Source organism: Chelmon rostratus, chromosome 16 (assembly GCF_017976325.1).
Source record: "Chelmon rostratus isolate fCheRos1 chromosome 16, fCheRos1.pri, whole genome shotgun sequence".
NCBI classification, from domain to species: domain Eukaryota; kingdom Metazoa; phylum Chordata; class Actinopteri; order Chaetodontiformes; family Chaetodontidae; genus Chelmon; species Chelmon rostratus.
This window is the reverse complement of record NC_055673.1, coordinates 20,777,357-20,799,496: the sequence shown is the minus strand read 5'-3', so window position 1 is coordinate 20,799,496 and position 22,140 is coordinate 20,777,357. Positions and strand designations below refer to the sequence as shown.

General features: G+C 42.4%; 1 protein-coding gene across 4 annotated transcripts in view; it reads left to right on the top strand.

Annotated features, from left to right (window-relative positions):
• The window catches only part of trappc9 (trafficking protein particle complex subunit 9), a 192,751-nt gene that overhangs the window by 77,767 nt on the left and 92,844 nt on the right, over nt 1-22,140 (top strand). For all 4 annotated transcript variants that reach the window (XM_041955416.1, XM_041955413.1, XM_041955415.1 and 1 more), the window contains one exon: nt 14,573-14,715. In XM_041955416.1, the coding sequence (XP_041811350.1) occupies nt 14,573-14,715 (143 nt within the window). The remainder of the gene's footprint in view (nt 1-14,572; nt 14,716-22,140) is intronic.

Sequence of the window (22,140 nt, the reverse complement as noted above, 5' to 3'; positions counted from 1 at the left end):
GGTGTAGCGTGCCGCTATCTGTCTATCTGTATGTTTATTTTTAGACTTTCGCGTCAGCTCTTGGAAAGTTTTCTTGCTCTGAGTGTCTTCGCTTTGCCTGGAGGTGGCTGCGGAGAGGAGAGATAGGGAACGTGAGATAATTAAGACTAATCAAAAGGCACGATCATCATCCGGAACACACAAACAGAGCAGCAACACACGTCGCTCTGCCACAGTCGCCGGCTGTTTGCCAACATTTTTATTCCCACAAGCCGTTTAATCTCCGAGTGCTTAATTTACCTGTCCGCAACACGCAGCCCTCACTGATTGGAGTTTGCAGCTACAGCTACAGCTGCAAACTACAGCTGTACCCCCCCCCCGCCTTCCCTTTTCTCACTTTATCTGTCTGAGGCTGCCTGTTGTCTTCAGGCTACAACAACATGAAGCACATCCCTCGTGCCTCTGTGATGGATGACAGGAAGAAACATGAGTGAGGAGAAATAAGAAGATGGATGGGGTTTGGGTTGGGGGATGTGTCACTGAGGAGCTGATTCTGGTATGGAAACCCACAGGGATTTACGGATGGATTTTTTTTTTCTTTTTTGATTCTGCTGCTCGTGTGTGAGTCACATATAGATACATGTTGCCTCTGCGGACGCTGCGTCTCCCTCCACTCCTCGTCCTATCGCTGTGCGACAGAGAGGCAGTAAGGCCTGCTCGTGGCTCTTTCATGCCATAGGTAGCAGTTTAATGAGCCTGAATGTAATTATGTGCTTCATTCTTTCTCAAGCAGGGTTGTCATTACACTCATGATAATAAATTGTTTAATTCACTCTACTTCTTTCTGCAGTACAAATTATAAGTGATGCAATTTACATTTGAGGTTTTTATTTGGCCTTTGGTTATTTGCCTCACCTTTAGCATATCCTATAGGAGCTGGCAGCTGGATATCAGTAACTCGCTGAGTGAAACCTTTTTAGATTTGCTCATGTGAGGATTGTTAATATTAGAGCAAACTGTGAACGTGCGTGCTTGATGTCTTGTGAGTCAGCAGACCTGAAGGCCCGCCTCCCAAGTTAGCTTTAGCGTTGACCTTAGCGTTGGCAGCGAGTCAGCATGCCACTTTATCGCAAATTTTTAGACTGTTGTTCCAGCAGGCAGGGGGCACGTCATCCTGCCAGCCACACCACGAGTCTCCTTATTCAGTGTTTAGCTCCAGCGTTCTGGATGTACTCTTCTACAAGAGACAGAGAAGATGGAGCCAGCACCGTACATCTTGTCCCCGATGACCTGTCGCTGCTCCATCAGTGCTAACTCTGTGATGTGGCACCGCAGGCCTCCTGTCTCTGACTGATGCTCAAATGATCTGGCCCATTTAGACCATAACCCCAGGGATAGCCGGGTTTTGAATTCTTCTTCCTAATTACTGTTCATGTAAAATACACAACTCTGTCTGGTCTCCCAGGCGGCTTTTTATGGGCTGCAGCTAGACAGGCCAAGACTGGTTTGCCTTGTGGCTCTTTAGAATTCAGTCAGATCTCTTTAGAGGGCTGTCCTTGTTCAAAGAAAGCACTGAAATATAAACTTTGGCTGTTGAATTATTGTGTATGTGTTATGTAATGCATCTCTTGTCTGTTAAAAGTATTACATTTATAGTAGACAGGCAGGCTTAAGGCCAAAAGTTTACTCTACCTGAAAACAAAATTTTCCAAGGTAGCATGGTGTGTGTAATATGTGTGTATTTTAATGATATTAAAGGTAAGGCAGTTTGCTGAGTTTATGAAACACAGGAGCCATACAGTAACATAACCACCATAACAAATCTGATACACCTGTTAGCTGTTACCCACAGGAGAAACCAGAGGAAGCACAATTAGGGATTCGGTTCATGGCTGATCTTCCAGTGTATTTGAATAAATTGTGTTCATTCGTATCTGTTTAACTGTTCTGTAAAGGTTGGGTCACAAGTCAAAATTAGATTGTTTTGCAGTTAGTTTGCATTCTCTCTGCTCAAAGACTGAGTGTTTTCTATACAAGTCCAAAAATATGAAGGAACAACAGGAACAGCAGTGATCGAGTAGATGAGCCCGAGTGTAAAAATTCAGTCCCAACCCCAGAAGGTCATGATAACGTTCGATTTGTTGGCGTGTGAACGTGCGTATGTGTGCGTGTGCGTGTGTGTGTGTGTGTGTGGAATCGCTGGCGTATGCAAGCCCAGCGGGCAAAATTAGAAAAGAATCAAGCATTTCATCATGCTTACTGGACTTGAATCCATGTGTGAAATCCAGTGAGCCAGGCCAAGTGTGGCTCCATATGCTGCGGCGCTTGATGACTGAACCGACGCCGATCAGATCACCTTCAGCTGCACCACAGTCACCCTGAACAGGATGTTTATATATCAGCATGCTTCACCATCCAGCACACCAGCTTTTTCATTTGACAGGTCATTGTTGGTGATTTGTATGTGTGTGTGCGTGTTGGCATAAATGCCCGCTCATGCATCACCATGTAATCTAGCCCTTTTTCGGGCTTTGGAGCTTCTAGTTTTTTAGCTCTGCTTGTCCCATCTTTGAAGCCGACTTCACATCTCCATGGTCGACTGGCTGTTGGCATACTATAAGAATAGCAGCGGGGGTAAAGGGCGATGTGAGGCTTCTCCCTGTAGCCGCTCCAGCTGGTAAATGGTGTGACACCTGCACAGGACCACAGGGTTACATAAAAAAGCAGCCGTTTTGTGTCTGAGGCACCCATGGGTCCCCTGTTTACCTCTGATCACACAGGAACAGAGAAAACTGAGTGTGTGTGTGTGTGTGTGTCTGTGCCTGCGTGTGCGTGTGTACACAGTAGCCAGTCTTTATCTCAGACAGATGCCACTCACCCTTGACAGAATGTAGTGCTGCTGTTCATCCACCGTCCTTCCCCTTCATGATTCACAACCCATAATCAGATTGAACCATATGTAAGTGAATTAGTCAACACTCAGAAGAAATCAAATTACTCTGAAAGAAATGGTTCTTTTATTGTGAGAATTCACAGGAAGTACTTAAACGCGTGAAGCGGACACACCTGGGTTTCCATTCTATGTGTCACCACCTGTGTTTTCCTACACATTACAGCTACATTACAACTGGTAAAGCAGGGCGTATGTGTGGGACAGCTCAGTTGCTACTCATTAAATTAACAGGGAGAGCGTCCAGTGATCCCTGCAACGTACAAGACGGACGATAGGGAGCTGAAGCAGTCTGCAAAAAGAATAATAAAAATAAAAAATTAGATTTGTTGTGTTTTAACTATAATTATGTTGAATTGGTCCTTAGATGTGTTTTAATCAAATATTTGTTAAGTTTTATTCTCTTCTCTCTGAACAACCCTCTCTCCTAGAAATTACATTTCTATACAACTAATTTTCATTCATAAGTACGTTGTGGGCTCAATCTAATTGCTGCCTGGATTATGTTCAGAGACAACTGTTCTTTGGGTAAATGAAACTCTATACTCTATACAAGGGAGGTGGTTTATGTCCTGCTGTGGTTTAGGCAACAAAGACCTTTGGCTAAGGTTAGAGAAAGATGGTTATTCAAGTTATATTGTAATGAAACAAATCTTATGTTTCAAATCACTGCTGACTTTTTCTGTATTTAAACAGACCCTAAACTTTTCCCAAACTTAAGTGCTTCCAGTGCCTACATATAACCACAAACGAGTGGAATAATGCGGTAATCACTGGCTATTTTCACTGAAAACAAATGAAATGCAGTGTCAGAAAACTTACATTCAGTATCAACACATTTGTGACTTGCCAGGTATGTTAATTAACATTTCCTCATTATGTCTCATTTCCTTCAGATATTTGTTATTGCTTATTAGTTGTATTTAAGTGTTATTTCTAGGAGACAGGACTGCTCATAATCATTTCTTTAAAATTTGAATAACTTTTGTATTGATTATATTCAAATGATAACTTGAAAACTCAACAGAGCTAAAACACTAAACACAGTTTAATAAGCTTCTTTAAGGACAGTTGAGTTATGTAATTCTCAACTGATTGACGGCATTGGCTGTCTCCGTCTGTCACAAGCCCCCCACTACAAAGTGTGGACGTCCCTCTGTGGAGTTTTGTGTAACACCATTAGAAAGAGGAGTGTGGATCTTTTTTTTTTGTGGCAGGAAAGTTTGGACAGGGTTTTGACAGCGTACTGTCAGCATACTCTGAAATGTGTTTTTTAACGCTGCTCAGCTTCACTCGCAGTAATGCACACGTATAAAGGGGCACTTCACCCATTTTCAGCAGTTGCTTAATGGCTTCTGTGGCTGTGGAGAAGCTGTCTAAAGTCTCAAAAAATAGACATTTTAGCAGAAGCCTGTGTTCCAGAGCGGCAAAACAGTGTGGAGTTTGAAAGATGTGTGGACTTAACAGACTGGGTTGCATAATGGGAAATTTAGGATCCAGTGTTTTTTGGGCTGTCACTCAGTCAGGATATCTCAGCTTTGATTTTGACCGTTCCTTCTTGTAATTCCCCCAACTTAATGAAATACATTAGTACATTGCTGGAGAACCCCTTTGAGAACAGGTCACAGTGTTTTAGCAGAACACGAGTGTGATGGATTGTTTTTGGCAGCTGTTATACTCTGATCACAGTCAATTAAAATGAACAAAGTAATGGAATGGATCAGGCTTTATGTAACGTATCATCTACATTATCTCTGTCTAACAAATATTATCTCTTGAACAATGCCATGATGGACCTCATGCAGATTCCTAAGATCAGCTCATGAAGTTCCTTTATTCAAAAAGTGATTGAAATGCCATTGTGTAAATGGTGTAATGGAATGAAAATATTAACTTGACAGCGTCTTTGTGTTCTTGAGAATGAGGCTTTATAGCATTTGCACCAAAAACGTCTTGTGATCATTATTTGAAGCTCAATCTTTCATAGCTGAGCTGCTGAAAATACAAGATTCAGAGATTCATACAGCCGTTCTGATCTCCTGACAACAGACTCTGTCAAGTCTTACTGCTTTTATTTCAGAACAAAGAAGAGAATGAGTATGAGAATGAGAGGAGTGTATGTCTGCCTCATGAATTGCAACTTCTTCTCAGTTTTGCAAATGTTAAGTAATGTCAGAGTCAGAAAACTTTACGTGTTGTTGCTTTAGGTGTTCTTCACCATTCATGTTTCAGGTTGATCATCACCATCTGTAGTTTGGAGTGTGAGGCTGTACACTGTCAGTATTCAAAAGTGATGGGAGTAGATGGTGAGGCCATGCCAAGGCCATGATATTGGAAGGTTTGGATGACCCAAACCACGGAGCCGTGGTTTCAGATATTTGCACAAGCTGCACGCAGCTGTTTCCCTGGTAACCTGGCGTTGTTGGATGAGGATGCAGACAGGATTTATGGGAACGGGCAGTCCTCAAGGGTTTTCAGTGAGGTAAAGAGGAGAGAGGAGCTTTAATTGCTGTATTACTTGTCATGGAACTGTGCGAACTGCGTGTCCCGTACGTCCTGAGGATGCCACCGTCTCCAACACCCCTGTTGATTTGCTCTGAAGTGAAGAAGCTGTGTGGAGTAATGAATCGTGCACGTGGTTAGTTTCCACCAGCCCGGTGCTGGTTGGGCAGTGTATCCGTCGCATGAAACCACGGACTGACAGTGCGTAACATTCAAATTAGAGTTTTTAGATGGAACACAAACCTGCCACCCTTAGGTGCCTGTAAAGGGGAGCTGAAATAAAAAGCCTTCATGCAGTGTGCAAGTTGTTGTGAATGGTGAGAATTAATAAAAGGCATTAATATTTACACTGCCTCACAGACATTTCTTTTCCTATTTAGATATGTCTGCTGGTTAGGGAATGTATAATGAAATTGAAACAGACCACCACAACATGAATACAAGTGTGATTTATGTAGGCGTCCTCTACTAATTAAAGAACAGAAAACCTCAGACTAGAGGTGCACAGTGCGTGGTGCTCTATTGACCTGGTCCAAAAAGATTCCTTGCAGGCAGAATTATAGAATTACAGATTACAGTGCGACAGTGAGGGAAGTACGTTTTTTTTTTTTTTTTTTTTTGGCTTTTGAAATACAATGGGGCAACTGTGGCTCAGGAGGTAGAGCGGCCGTCCACAAGGTTGATGGTTCTGATCCCTGGCCTCGGCAGCCTACACACCACAAGCATCCTGGGGCAAGATACTCTACCCCAAATTGCTCCTGATGCTGTACATCGATGTGTGAGTGTGTTAATGTTTGTAATGAGAAGGTGGCCTAGCTACCATCGTGTGAATGGGTGAAATCACACCGAGTCACACTGTTGTAAAAGCGCTTTGAGTGGACATCAGACTAGAAGAGGGCTATATAAATACAGTCCATTTACCATTTGCATTGATAGTATAATGGCCAAGCCACTGAGGCTTCTGTCAGGATAGTTATTTTCCACTGAATATGCGACAGATCACCATCTTCGTCACATGTGAAACATAAACAACAGATGTTTCACGTCTGAAAATATGAATATCTTCTATCGCTGTTTCAATGACAGCAGCCAGCGTTAACTGTTAATTTGATATTAGAAAATGTCACAATTTGTACATTGTCATTGTTGGCATGCTTCTGGAATAAAACCCCTGTGTGGATATTAATAACAAATATTTTCCGCTTGCATGTGTGGAATTGAAACGACATGTTCTGCTTTAGAAGTTGCCTTGGACGAACAGCTGAACAGCAGACTCTTGTCTTGGGAAACGCGGTTGGCAGCATCACTGCAGCCTCGCACTGCTGTCGTCTCTGCTGGACATTCCACGGTGGCAGTCAGATTACCTGTCTGATGCAGCCAAGTGCAGCTGCTGGAGGGAATCGTTTTCGTACGGTGCTTTTCGCATTTTGTGGCAATATTTCTACTACCGTCCACCTGCTGTAATAATTTGAGCTCGACATCCCAAAACCCCCTCCGTCACAGATTCTTCATAGTTGGGCAGGATGCTCACCCACTCTTTAAAATGTCTCCCATTCTAATTGCCACATCAGAGGCAAACCCTAACTGTGAGGGGGTGCAGAGCGTGACATTATAAACGCTGTGGGCAGAAATGTCAGGACCATCATTAAGTGGACCGGCTCGGGGCTGTTGCGGTTAGGCTTTTGGTTTGGGGGTGGTTTTTGGAACAGGCGAAGTTATTATACCATGCTAAGCAAACTTCTGTGCTTCACTGGATCCTCTCTCTTAAAAAAAAATCCTTTTCCCTGTCAGCTATTTTGGTCTGCGTGCAGGCTGGTTGTTACTGAGCAGTTTTAGATGCTCTAACCCCCATCAGCTGTCAAATCAACACAGACTTGTTCACAGCGCTCTCCCTCCTCATCATCCAGCGATTATTGCTAAGTCATTACACCGTGGGACCGATAGAGAACATATTCGCTCTTATCAGCCCTCCTGCCCTCTTCTCTCATGAATCATCTGTTGCCAACAAACACAGCAGAAACGCGATAATGTCAAACTGTCTCAAGGCCGCGAATGCGGTGGAAGTGCCTCTTACAAGCTAAAACACAGACAGACAGACAGATCCAAGAGAAGCTTGATCTCATACATTGATATGCTTTGTGTAGAAGTTAGCGCAGTGATCTCATTCGCTTATATCGTGCCAGAATATTGCATCGAGTTTAAACTTTTTCAAGGCCATCACAACAAGACTCCCGTAATGAACAGGAGTACTGGAAAAATACTACAGCGCTGTTTCTCTCACTTATCTGTGCAGACAGCAGACAACTTAGTCCCGCTCAGGGCATATCATATTTCACTTCCTCGGCTAGATATAAAGCTATCTTCAGGATGCTGTTTAACTTCTCCACATCCCTCCTCAACTTGGAACCCTGGGACACCCAACTGATTGGCTCTGTGATTGACAGCCAGGTGTACATATGAGAGGCAGTCCCAGCAGCGCTCCAAATGGACATACTGCATCCAAATGCCCTCAAGTCATTTGTCAGTTTCCCGCAGAAGCTGGGGCCACCAGGCGACTAAATAGCTCCGCTGACTGACGGCTCACTTCACTGCCACCAGGCAGATGCAACCAAAGCAGGGGTCAAGCCTCATTTTAAGGACAATTAGCCACACAGCCTCCCATTTCATCACTTCATCAAAGTACACTGCGACCCGTCATCTACCTGCCATTCAACCACCTGTCCCAGTTATGAGGGAAAACATCCTGAAAATAAAGACACCTGGGATCCATGGATGGATAATAAAAAAGGACGAATGTGTGCAGCTAGTGGAACTTGTTATTCACCACGTTTTTTCCAAATTAAGGTAGGAAAATAAACGGTTTTGAAACAGAGAAATTGATGTTGTGAAGTGTGTCGCCCCATAAACTAGAGCTTTACGCCATTTCCAATTTGGCAGTCTGCAGAAAGATAATGATGTTTCACACCGGTGCCTTTTACTGTGTTTTTTTGCTGAGACTGTAGAAATATTGTGGTGAAATTCTATTTTTTGTGTTCATTGCCATTAGCTGTGTGTTAGTTTCCTAGCTCCATAATTGTCAGAAAGGAAAGAGAGTGGAAGAGAAAGACTGTGCAGGTGCCAAAAGGAATTTTATTTCGAAGTATCAGTTGTTTTTTTCTGACCACAAACCTGTGGGGCTTTATTTAAAGCTACATGAACCGCAACATATGTGAATGGAAATATACATGTGTCCTGTGGTTTCATCACAAAAAGGAGAAACAGGGACTTTGACCACATAGTAATAGACTTAGTATTGTTTGCTGTTAGCTTGCCCCATCACACTGCACGGAGATCGACACACATGTCATCCAATCAGGTGGTAGCATGCCTCCGATGCAAATAGGTGGCACAAGTTTGCAGCAGGTGAAATTCAGACCAATACTGACAGCGACGGGTCCTCGGCCAGTTCCAGGTGCACCAGGGGCCCTGATTTAGGTGAAAGACCTGCCAGCTTGCCCTGAGCCAGCAGCCCATGATGTGTAGGATTTCTGCCACGGTGCAGGTGATCTGTCTACTTCCAGAGCAGAGTGGCCTACGCTAATAAATATGTTGCCAGTCAAGGAATCCGGTGGGAAAAATTATCTCTGATGTTCTCTTTTCTGTCTTTGGCACTTATTGGATGGTAAAGCATATTTATATCATATTGACTTATCTGTTTTATTATGTTTTTTTTTTTTTATTGTCCTGTTTATTGTTTCTTCCATTGCATTTTTTGTTATTGTCTGATTGTATTCACCATAGTTCAAGTTTGAATCTTGGTTCAAACATTTAAAGCACTTTGTAGGTTTGTTTTGAGAAGTTAAACAGTCTAGGTTTCACAACACAAAAGACTTTGCTAATGTAACGTGGGATAGCGAATGCATTCAATAGGTTCATTTGAGGATAGGCATTGTCCATATACAAAGTACAAAAAGCAAGATGCAGAAAGTCTTGCTTGCTATTAAATGATGCAGACAACTGAAAACCAAGGCACTCCGTCTTCAGGTGAAATAGTATTATTCATTTATTCTTTCTTCGAACCTGCACCACCAAAGAACGTGTGCTGGATGAGCCATCAGTCATGCAGCCCTCCCTTCCTCCTTTGTGAACAGTATGTAAAATGTTTTTACGAAACTATAACAGAAGTTAGTTCGATAACATCAGATAATAGTCTCTAAAAATGTATGGAGCACATAAAGCTTGTAGTTCTTTCGCAATACTTTTATCACTCCAGTGGGCATTGCTTAGATACTTCCAGGCTTTATGCTAAGCTAAGGTAAGCTGTCAAGGAGCTGCCTCTGTATTGAATGTACACTGATTAAATTGATATTGATCTTCTCATTCTCAAGACAGCCTGTTAGTGAATCACCCAAAATGTTGGAGTGTGCCTCGAAGAAGCACTTCAGCAAGTCATCGCCACAGTGCAAACAAAGAGTGGTTACTAGCACACTCAAGATTGTGCACTTTTGACAGGCTCCTGTCCATGCCTACCTGTCATCAGGACGCTTTATCTTAGTATTCCTGTCAGGAGACATGTGGCCATGCCATAATCTCCTCAGCGAGATGTGTCAGGATCTTTATCTCAGTGCCAAAGCGTTAAAAAAAGCCCTCAGCTTTCCTCGTCTTTCCTTTTTTGTTCGCCTTTTAGTCGCAAGAGAGAGAATACTGTGTGTGACATTCATAATTCACCTCTATTGTCAAACAAATGCTGCGTTTGTATGGATGGATGTGATGGATAGTCTTCTGAGGCTTTGTTGTGACACGGCAAAAAAAAAAAAATGGAGCGATGGCATTCAAGGTAAAAGCCAGTCTAACACCGAGTCTGATGTCTGTGTCATGTCTGCTTAGCAGCTGAGCTTTAAAAGATAAAACAAAGGCCCGTGAAGACACCAACCAAAGACTATTTTGCGAGCTATACAATACAGTCTCATAAATCCAGGATCTGCATTGGGGTTATAAGATTGGTAAAAATAAAATAAACAACATAACAAGCGCAAACCCATTCAGAGACTTTACAAATGATTGAATGTTCACACAGGATTATTGCATCGTCGCTTGCAGAAGGTGTGCATGTTTAGGCCTGTCTCATAATGTCTTATGTCTGAGCAAGTGAATGTTTAGTTTGGCGTGAGTATGAACAGGGGATTCACCTTTTGGACCCCTTTTACATTAAGCCCTTGAGCCGTAATGGGTGGAGGTCGAGCGATGTTAAAGGATTGTCCTGTCTCAAGTGACCTGCGTAGATGATACACCACCAAGTGATGGTGCAGAATGAGCGAGTGTAACCGGCTTACAGCAAAGTGTACAGCAATGTGGTGCACTGCCAACCTGTATTATGACCCACTTATGTGTAAACTATGGCCTGTTACCATGGTTTAGTGCCAATGATCAGCAAAACATATCTTTATGTAAAGGTATTTTAGAATCTCACAATGTAGTTATGATGAGAATCTTTGCTTTTGATGTAAAGTTGTTAATCGTTTCATAACTCAAGTTGCTCTGGCCGTTGTTTTTTGTCACATTGTGGCACAGTTAGCTCAAGGCTGAAGGCCAGAAAGAGGCAGGAGATTGGCCATCATCTCTCTGATAGTAATATGAGAGTCCTTATTCTCTGAGTGTGTCAGGGTGAGCTCGTCTTTGACAACACTGTCCTCCCAGAGTCTTAGGATAGAGGTTGTTCTGTTGTGCAGATTATCAATTACCATTATCATGCATTGAGATCTTAAGACAGAATGTCAACCCCTTCCTGCTTTCACACCTCCGCGCACCAGGCCAATTACTGCGAGTCTCTGTTTTGGAAAGTGACAGACATTGTTGGGCGCAGCTCCCCTCTAAAAGTAAGGAGGCTTCAGATGTTGTTACAGCACTTTGTTTGAAGCTGAGGCCTTAAGTGTAACCAGAACAGCGCTGTGTTACTTATCAAATTTTCATATTTAGATAAGCATGTGATTTATACAGCTTAATCTGTTCACTCAGCTGTTGTCTTGTGAGTGATGTCTTTGTTTAGTTGGAGAATTGAAGTTCAAGCGTGACTGTGTAACATTTAAAGGAATGAAAGAACACACTCTCTTTCTCACAAATGGAAATTTGAATGCTTGAGCAGTAAAACAAACCGGTGCTCAGTTCAGTACATTTAGGGGGTTTGCTACTGCAGCCTTATCTGCAGCGTTATTTGCTGAGGAACGACCAGTTGCTTTTGATGCTTAATGGTAGCTAATTGCACCAAAATGAAACATATGTTGCAGCATAGCAGAGTCAGCTTTCCAACTTTGTGACTGTCACTCGGAGACAAATTTACATAGTCTATCTATTGTCTTTCTATTTCCTGTTCACTTGTTGGCAACGTGCTACAAGACATTAACCTGAAACACAAAACAGCTCATGCAGTCTGGTCACTGGTGAATTGCTACCTTAATCGGAGCATTCCCACTAATCACGTTGTTTGTATGCATGTGGCGGTCAGGCTGTTTGCTTGGGCTGTGTGTTGCTTCTGGCCCGCTCCTAACACGGTGTCAGCTCATTACAGCAGGGCCTATTTTTAGCCCAGTGTGATTGAAATGGGGTCCTGAGGGGGGCCAAGAGCAGCAGAGGCAGAGAGAGGATTGAATGGAGGAGGAGCTCGGGGTCGGCCCCGGTCTGAAAGGGGAAACAGGGTGCGGAGCCACTGTTTGCTAGCGTCGCTGAGACAATCGCCGTCTCTCAAGAGGATCGCGGCGAGGCCATTAGTACCACGCAGGCAGCCACAGGATCACGCAGCATGTGACACAGCACTCGTCTGCTCAAAAGAAAAAAGAGATGGCGTATTTATGGCGTCAGTATTAGAAATCCTCGTCATTAATAGAAATATGTCAGAATATATCAGTATATTAGACTGCTTGTGTTTAGTGTTATTAAGCAATATGTCACCCACTGACGTTCTGTGACAACATCAGGCATCGCCAACACAGACAATGTTGCCAGAGGGCTAAACTTGATATTGTTTTTTTTTGTTTTTTCATGGGATTTGTTGATGATAATTAAATGATAAAACAACATCAGCCTTATCCATAAACAAACACGTGGAAATGAAGAAAACAACAATCTTGAGAAAACACAGACATTAATGGGAACGGCCTCCAACCAGTGTCTTTGCTCAAGGAATCCAAGCAATACCAGCCAATCAATTCAAATGAGATTCATATGAACGCGCTGTTTCTTTTCTTCTGTTGCCAGCACAGCAGGAGTCTGTCTCTCGCTCTCATTGTTGGACTGCTGCTTTTCCGCCACATCCAAAGCAGACTGGCTCCTCTGTTTACCTTCCAGGGAAGACAAATAGTCGGGAAAATGGTTTTCAGGGAGGATATCAGGATTTGAATTTAAGCTCTTCACAATACTCCATCATGAAAATAAACATGCTAATGATATTAAGGTCAGGTCTTCACAATATCAGATGTCTTACTGTGAGCTTTGTCTGTTGTAGAATACATTTCATCAGTAACCCATAGTATCCCTACTACATAATAAGACAAAATACAATAAGCTAGGATTAATGTTAATGAAGGAAATGTATTGTGAACAATAACAAGTCCACGGCCATGCTGATGGCTCTGTGAGGTTGTAGTCAGGCACACTGCTGCTTTTAGCTAAATAGTTAAGCATGCTAACGAGCTGATGTTAAGCAGGTATGTGTTTACCATCCTGATTTAGCATGTTAGTCTGCTACTAAACCCAACACAGAGCTTTAGGCTGATGGAAATGTCACCTTTTTGCAGATATTTGCGCATAAACAAGTATTGAAAGTGATACAATGATACCATGATGGGTGCAAAGTGAGGGGGTCAACAAATGTAAAACAGTTCACTCTAGGGGTACATTAATGTCTGCACCAAATTTCATGTCAATCCATCTACTAGCTGTCAAGAGATTTCAATCAAAACGATAATTTTAAACACCATGTTGGCACTAAGGGACTAAGTGGGGCAGAACCAAAGTCATTAGGATTCATCCTCTGAGCACCATGAATCTTCCAATGAATCCTTCTGATATTGTTGAGATACTGTATTTCAGTCTGGACCAAAGTGGAGGACCAAACTACGTTGTCATCCATCGAACCACGCAGTTAGCGTAGCTAAAAATAATAGCATTAAAACATGCAAAGGCAAGAAAAACTAATAAGATTCTGTCTATGAAGTAAAACTATACCAAGAACGTGAAATGATTCCTGCGGATTTTGAGATAAGTGAGAGTTTGGAATTGAGGTGCTTGGTCTACAATAATAATAATCATCTCTGATGTTTTCATTTCTCTTTGCTCAGTATGCTGTGCTTCTGTCATTAGGTTATAATAGGCCAGACGTCTAGCCAGCAGGCTCCGAATCATTCTACTTGGTGCTCTGCACCCCCACAAGAGGGTATAAAGAGAGAAAATAATCAAGGAATCAGTGAAATTTGTTCTGGAAAGGCACAGCCATTGCCTCCATCAGCAATATGTGGAGAGATGATATAGGCTGCATAGGAAGAAAAGCGGGACCTTGGATGCTCTTTTTACCCGCTTTAGCCCATTGCCTGAGTCAGCTACTGCTCCCTCACCATAAACTGCCACTTTTAATTTCCCCATCCTTCGCCCACTTGGCTGCTTGTCCAGTGCCTCCCCCTCCACAGAATACCTCTGAGTAATTCTGTGGGTCCACTTTCCTCCCGTCACCGTGGAGCACGGCCAGCAAATCCCACCCACCGCCCTCACCTCTCGTACTGTTTTCAGGATGAGACACGTCGATTCTGAATCGTCTGTTTGGAGCCACCAATCACACCCTCCCCTCCCCCCAGGCTTTCTCACCATTATACCTCCATTTTATTAAAGAGTACAATAGCTGTGCAGCGGTGCATTTATTGTATCACCATAATGACTTTTGATGCATAGATCTCTAAAACAGCCCAGTTTTGCTGATGGGATGGCAGGACACAACATGCTGGCTGCGACCTCTGACCCCAATCACACTCAGTCTTCCTTACAGATGTTCCTTTAAAAACACTGGTAGTGGGTCACAGTTTTTTTTTTCTTTTTTTGGCTGAATCAGCCCTTCAGTGTAGTACACTGTCAAAGCAGCTTGATCTAAACATATATCCTTCCTTTGTCCTTTTGCAGACTTTGGAAGCAGTGCTGAACTTCAAGTACTCAGGAGGAGCAGGCAAAGTGGAAGGCTACTACAGGGAGCTGTCTCTGGGAGTCCACGTTGATGTGGAGCCGTCTGTTTTCTTCACCAGAGTCAGCACCCTCCCTGCGACCAGGTAACACAGGAATTAACCTGCGTTTTCAGTGGGTAATGTCAGCTTTGAGCTCCTTTATTATAATCTAGCTGCTCCACTCTAAGGTGTTTCTGCACTGCCAGTGTGGGCAGGTGGATTGATCGCAGCAACCAATAGCTCTTTCAACATAAATGTGAGGGTTGCATTAGAGTTGAAAAAAAACAAAACAACCTAACCTATTTGGTTATCAACCCTCCGCCATGAAAAGCCAATGTATGTAAAGACAGCTGTTGTTTTTAGCCTCTCAGTAACTATCAGCAATACATTTGTACCACCTGTAGGCTTTCTCAGAAATTTGTTGAATTCACTTCAGTTTAACCTGATTCCATTGATTATTTTGGCTGACTGGGCACAGTGCAACAAGCTGTAAACACAACACTGGCTTAGCATCACCCTATAAAGTTGCTATGGCGAACTTGTTAGCAAACAGTTGCCTATTTACACATCCAGCAGGCACAGATCAACATTAGCATTAAATGTGTGCTCCTGGCCATCTGTTGAATGCAAGTCCAATATTCAGCTCTGTTTTGTCTTGGCCAACTCCGAAAGGAATTATGTGACTCTTTAGCTGTTGGATGCTTCGCGACTGTCACTTTCTAGCTGCCAGGTTTGTTGTATTTCATTTCACATACAGTACAGTGGGTCTTTCAAAACGTTTCTGCCAGAACAGCTGCCTGCTGCTGCTGCACATGATGTTTATGAGAATGGAGCTGCCTTCTGGAAAATCAACACAATGATCAAGGAGGGGCTTAAAACGAGAGCTGAGCTGAATTATCATGACTTTAGGCTCTCGTACCTTAGTTACATTATTTGACTGCACTTGTCACAAAAACTACTCCCACCATCCTCCGCCGTACACAGACTGAACCTTGTGTAAGAACAGTCATTACTCTCATGTCACAAGGTTTGTTCTTCAAGAGCCAAATTCCGTCAGTCTAATTCACATTTAATGATCCTTGCTCACCAGTCACAGGTAAACTGTTGTCTTGGTTAAGTGACATTACCTCAGAATGGCTTGGCAAAGCAGTATTTGTCCAATGGTTGCAGCACAGTAATTATATCCATTCTGTTCAGTAGTTCTCCCTCAGTGTGTATAATCTGATGATCTTATAACCCTGCATACCATTTTTCTGCGCTTTTATTTGTTAATTAAAGCCAGCCATTGCTAGATAAGATAGCTATGCAACTCAGCCTTCAGTGTAGTACTAGAAAGGCCACAGGAAATCTACCTCATAGTCGCCCTTGTCCCAATGATTGGTTATAAATCTCAATTCTAAAGCTTCCTTTTTTCTCACGTGTGATACAAAGGCAGCTATTTTTTCTCTCTCTCTCGAGTAGGTGAATAGATATCGACCTCCTCTTTAACCACTGCAGCAACACTCTATTACATTATTGCTATCAAAACCAGGAGACTTAGGAACGTTATTTACACTGCCAGGTCAGATAGTGGCAGATGTGAATGGATATTAAATGGATATTCAGTCTTTTCTCATGCCCTCACACACTCTCTCTCTGTCTCTCTCTCATACACATACACATTACTGTGGACACTCTCGCACAACCTCACACACACACACAAACACACACACTCACCGTGTCTCACTTCACTCCACTTCTGAGCTCCCCAACCCCAAGCGAGGGAGACAGATCGTAGCCGGGTAATGGCCACCTGAGGTGAATCATTAGCTGTAATAATATCTGCAGTTTAAGCCATCCATCTTTGTTCAGCACTGATACATATGCATACAGAGAGATGCTGCAGCGGCTGCCTTACCATCACCCTGTCATTGCCTCTTCCGTACCTCTGCTGCACCCTCAGTACTTTCTGCCTCATCACACTGACATACAGTATTTCGTGGCTCTCAAGCAAATCTCAACATTTGAAATGTGCTGAAATTGAGACCTTGGAAATGTTTGCGGAGACTTTGCAGGTTATCTTAAGTCAAATAAAGTTTATTTATATAGGTCTATATCACATTTAGTGACCTTTTTTATAGGCCCATGTCTAGGATAACAGTCAGGGATTTCAGACAGTTTAAAAAACAATTTCATGATAATTTTTTGTATTGAAACTCAGATATTGCATCAACTGCGACCGAAGAATTTTCAACAATACCCGACTGTAATCCTGCCAACAGTGATATCTGTGAGAGCTTTGGCCTGCATTGAAATGGAGTTCAAGGGCAAAAAGTGCTTCAAGCCATGATTTTTGTGTATGCGTGTGCGCTTGCTTGTATGTATCAGACCTTAGTATTGACATTATCTCTACGAGGCGTAGATACGAGTTGTTGAGATGACCTTGGCACTCACACAGACATTAGGAACTTTGTAGAATTTAATCACAGTCATTCATGCATCCAGTTTTCAGAATGCTTTGTACACACAAATTCATACATTATTTACTCAAATTTCCTTTGAATTTCCGCCCTGGAGAGACGTTAAAGTCCTGTAACACACTTTGCTTGTCGAGATAAGTACTATTGAGTTTCTTCTTGGCTGCGAGTTAAAAGAGAATTTGGAAGTAGTTGTGTGAAATTGCTCAGTAATACAGGAATGTATCCTTTCCAATGTGTTTGTGTTTCTGTCTATTGCTCCCTCCCTCTCTACCCACTGTATCCATCCATTCATATATAGGTGGATCTGTCCATCTATGTCTCTGCCTCTCTCTGTACAAAAACAACATCTGTTTACCTTTTGAAAGTCCTTTTCCTTGCTGAGTTAGCTGTGCTGTCCTCAGATCCTAAAACGTGCAATATACATTATCTCCGTAATGCTGACATTTGCTCTCTCCGTCTGTCTCTCTCATTTTCCTCCTTATCCATTCTTTTTCTTTTCTCCTCTCATTATCTTTCTCCACCCAGCTTTCTCTGTGTCTTCCTCTCCCCTTTATTTGCTCTTTTTCAGTTTCATCCCGACTCGCTTTACAACCCTGATTCCAAAAAATGGGAATGTATAAAACAAAGATCAAACACAGTGTGATAATTTGTTTATCCTTTTTGACATATACTCAAAAACATTATGAAGACAATATATTTAATGTTGGAGCTCATCAGCTTCATTAATTTTAGTGAATATCTGCTTATTCTGAATTTGATGCAGCAACACATTTCAGACAAGTTGGGACAGGAGCAACAACTGACTGGGAAAGTTGAGGAACGCTCCAAAAACACCTGTTTGGATCATTAAACAGGTAAACAGGTTGATTGGTAACAGGTGATCATATCATGATTGGGTATGAAAGGAGCATCTTGGAAAGACTCAGTGGTTCAGGATGGAGTGAGGTTCAACACTTTGTGAACACATGATTGGATAAAGGAGATTAATACATGGGCTCATGAACACTTCTTAAAACTGCTGTCTGTTAACACAGTTCATTTGCAAATGACTGCATTCTGTTTTTATTTATGTACGTTTTGGATTTTGGGTTGTACTTCCAGTGCTCTTCTTTTTGTTCGTTCAACTCTCTTTCTCTCGACCCTCCTTTTTTTCTTAAGTGTCTCTCTGCAGCACCTTTCTCCCAGTCTGTCTTCCTTTCTCTCTTTTAAACTGTCCCTCCCTTGCACTCTTATTTTCTTGCTTTATCTTTCTATTCCTATTTTAAATTCATGTAGAGAATACTCTGATTAGGGTATTTCTATGTACGAAACATGATTCAGTTTCCTAACCCAAATATGTCAGAATTAATTATATTTGATTTAAATAGATCATTATTAAACTATATTAGAGTAAATGAGCACCTTGAAGCACAGTCTTTGCTAAAGTGGCTCAGATAACCCCAGAAGGGTTAATCACTGTAACAACATGTCAACAGAAGTGTTTGACAAACATTTTTGTAAAGTAATAAAACTGACTCTGTTCTTCAGTCTATGTTCTGTGCTCTGTGCATTTAATGGAAATATAAATGTAATTTATGTCATGACATTTTAATCAGTTTTATCCAAAAATCAGAATCTGGAGAAGAATCGTTTTAGTGGGCACGCCTGTTCTTTTTTCATTTTTTTCTCCACTGCATCATCACCCCGGCTCCTCTCACCCACTTTAAAAGCACCGCTCTCCCAACCGTGACATCCTGCGTCTCCCAGGAGGAATCTTATATTCTTATATGGAGGTGCAGAGGGCAAAGTGCAGACACATGGTGCAGATGGTCTCCTTTCAGTTCAGCCTTTACATGTTGCATGAACTGATAAGTGTCCTTCATGACCCTGTTTATGATCTGCAAATCGTGGATTTTATTACGGTCACATCGTTATGAAATGCAACCGATGCAGTTGTACAAACAGCAGTCACTTTGCCGTTCCACATTTTGTGGTTCGTATGAGAAATTCTCCTGCAACTATGAATGAGAATATTTATAAATGTGGGAGCAGGTGGTTCTAGAAGATATCTGGATCCAAAGAGCAGGAAGTTTTAAATGTTATCTTTATTCATAACTGAGTGTCTCATTTCTTTAGGAACGTATGTCGTTGTACCCCCAACACTGATGATGTTTTTTTTCTGCATAAAATGTGACATATAAGCAGAGTGCTTTGTGCAATCATTTAGCAGCATCCTGGTGCTGGATGTGTGAGATTTAATCCTGGTAACCAGTGGATTCGATGTGTATAATCAGACTTTGACAATGTGCAGCACTCCAGGTAGTAACTGCAGAAAGGCCGCATAGCTGCCACCTTCAGATGCTTGTGTAAGGGAGGCCAGCTGTTGAGGATAACAGATGCTGGTAGAATTTGACATTCATTTGCCATAATCAGAGGAAAATGTATCTTTTGTGAGCTCAATTAGATGCATCTACTGGTTGAAGAATGCATGGTGACAGTGAAACAGCCAAGCAAAGCATAGATAACAGTGGGGGGCCTTGGTGCACTGACCTGCTCTGAGCTGGCAGCTATTATAGAATGGAGTTAATCTTTGCACCAAAATTACAGTGTACTGCCAGATCGCCAGTGACACTTGCCTGACTGAGCTTTCCTGTGGCTCATGGCAAGTCACTAAAACATCCAACAGGTGCAGGCAAAGAAAAAAAAAAAGCCACTGCACCTCAAGAAAATACAGCTTCACAAAGATGGAGCCGTCTGTCTCATTCTGTGCCCCCGCGATCCCTCTATCTGTCTCTGTCCTGCTCTCGCTACATGTTAGTCTTTCCACCCATCTGTCACTGTGCAGTTAGTGCCCAGTGAGACCAGAAAATGGCACAGCGAGAGTCACTGGCGTGTCCTTGCAAAATAGTTGGAGCTGGAGGCTTGGCGAGCTTTTCTAACATGCTAGCACAAACCAGCCACGGCAACCCACCAACTTAGCTGGCTAACAGCCACCTTGCGATCTCGCCGCCTCCAGGTGTGCCCCAGCTCTGGCTATCTCATAGTGAATCAAGGGAAATAAAGAAAGACTCCATGCACTGAATGAGGGCTGTGTCTGTTGACGAAATATCGTGGTTATGGTATGTGAGGCCACCTGAGTCGAGAGAACAGTGTGCTGATTCTGCTTTGTTCAGTCTGTCTGGCCTGGGTATCCACCGAACAGCATGCATTAGTGAGCTGACTTTTCTGCTTGGTCTGCATGACTCAACTGTCTTACACATAAGGTCCTAAAAAAAAAATAAATAAAGGATTTTAACTCATGTTTTAGTCTTCCTACATTTTGCAGGGAGAAAAAATTGAAATCGTGAATCATCCAGAAGCTTTAAAAAAATCTGGATTTTATTGTTTTGGTTATATCACCCAGCCCTAGATGCGCCTTCCTGCATAATACAACAGTATAGTCCACTACAACATCACAAAGAAAAGCCCTAAAATGCTTATAGTAATCAGCACCTCTCTAAAAAGCATTGAAGAATAAACATTTCTTTCTGTCTTACAGGGCTGCTGTGGTTGCATTACGTTGTCAGCTCTGTATCTTATTTACCTCTCTCTCCCTTTGTTTTGCGCCCCCTCTCTCTGACTTTCTACACAGACTTACTTTCTACTGTTTCTTCAAATGCTCTCTCCCTCCTCCCTTGTCGATGTTTCTCAGCTCCTCTGTCTGTTCTTTTTCATCTTAAATCTGTTCCTTCAGTTCTTCTTCCTTTGAGCCTCCCTTCTATTGTGTCTCTCATGACTTCTTTCATTATTTCACCCCACATCTGTCTTTGCCTTTCCCCTACCCTCCTCCATTGTTCTCTTTGCCTCAGTCTACATTTTTTACCTCATATATAGCTCAGACCTTCTTGTCTTTCTTCCTGCTCCCTCACATTTGGCCATATGTAAGGTGACAGATCTCTTAAAGAAAGTGACTGAAAGCCAGGATGTGTGAAATACTCAATGATCCATACTTTACAGGGACCTGTTAAAATCCCATTTACTCAACACTGTGTTACTCAGGAAAATGCATCGCTCTACTGGGGGACATGAACTGATCCTGTGCATCATCTATAGCACTGAGCAATTCTAACACTTAGCAGCTCCTATATGAAGGAAACCCTCTGCTGTTCTGCTGCCTTCAGCTGACAGATGCCACTGTAAACAATTTACAGAACTTCATTCCACTGAAGAAATAGGCCCAGTGAAATCATTTCACATCACATCCTGTTACTATCTAGACCAAGACAACTAGTTTTGAATGTTTTATGCTTTTCTTATGTTTCACACAGTATGAATATAATTCCTCTCACCTCTCACCCATTCTTTCAGGACTGGAAGCACACATCTCAGAGACAAATATCTTTAAACTAGGCCAGATAAAACCAAAATCTGTGTGCATGGCTAAATACTGATAAAGAGAAATTATGCTTCTGGGTGAACAGCCCCTTTAGTGGGTGACTATTTATGATTTGACTTTAATTCATTATTTGACATGGTGGACATGCTGACAAGCCAGCAATTAAGTTTTTAGCAAATGTTCACTCGCTATTAAATCTTTAAATGTGGACATAAAAGTAGAGTCAACTGTCCCTTATTGGCTCTCGTGGCTAAAAATAGCCCACCATTGGCAGTACTCTAAATCCAGCCAGGCTAATTAAGGCCATTACATTTTGTGTGCGGGGAATATGTCACGTTTTCGTGCAAGAGTAGGGCTGCAAAATCAGCCCTTATTGATCGCAGATTTGCAGGATTGACTGAGGATGTGGGCCCAGCACCATTGATCTTTGCGCTTTTGCCTCCTCCCACAGTGTGTTCCATTCTTCCCACCCACTACCTCACAATTACAATGTGCCCAGTCCCAGCTAATGCCCGGTCAGTGTCAGTGGCTCGATTTGCTCTGCATTGCTGATGTAGGAATAAAGATGATCAGACTGTGGCCCCAGGAGGTGTCTGTTTTGTACTGATGCCTTTTGTGGTCTTGCCATAGCAATGTGTGGCACCAGGCTTCGAGAATGACTCCACTGCAACAGGATCCTCTTCAAATCAATAATAACAAAACGCTGACCTCATGCTT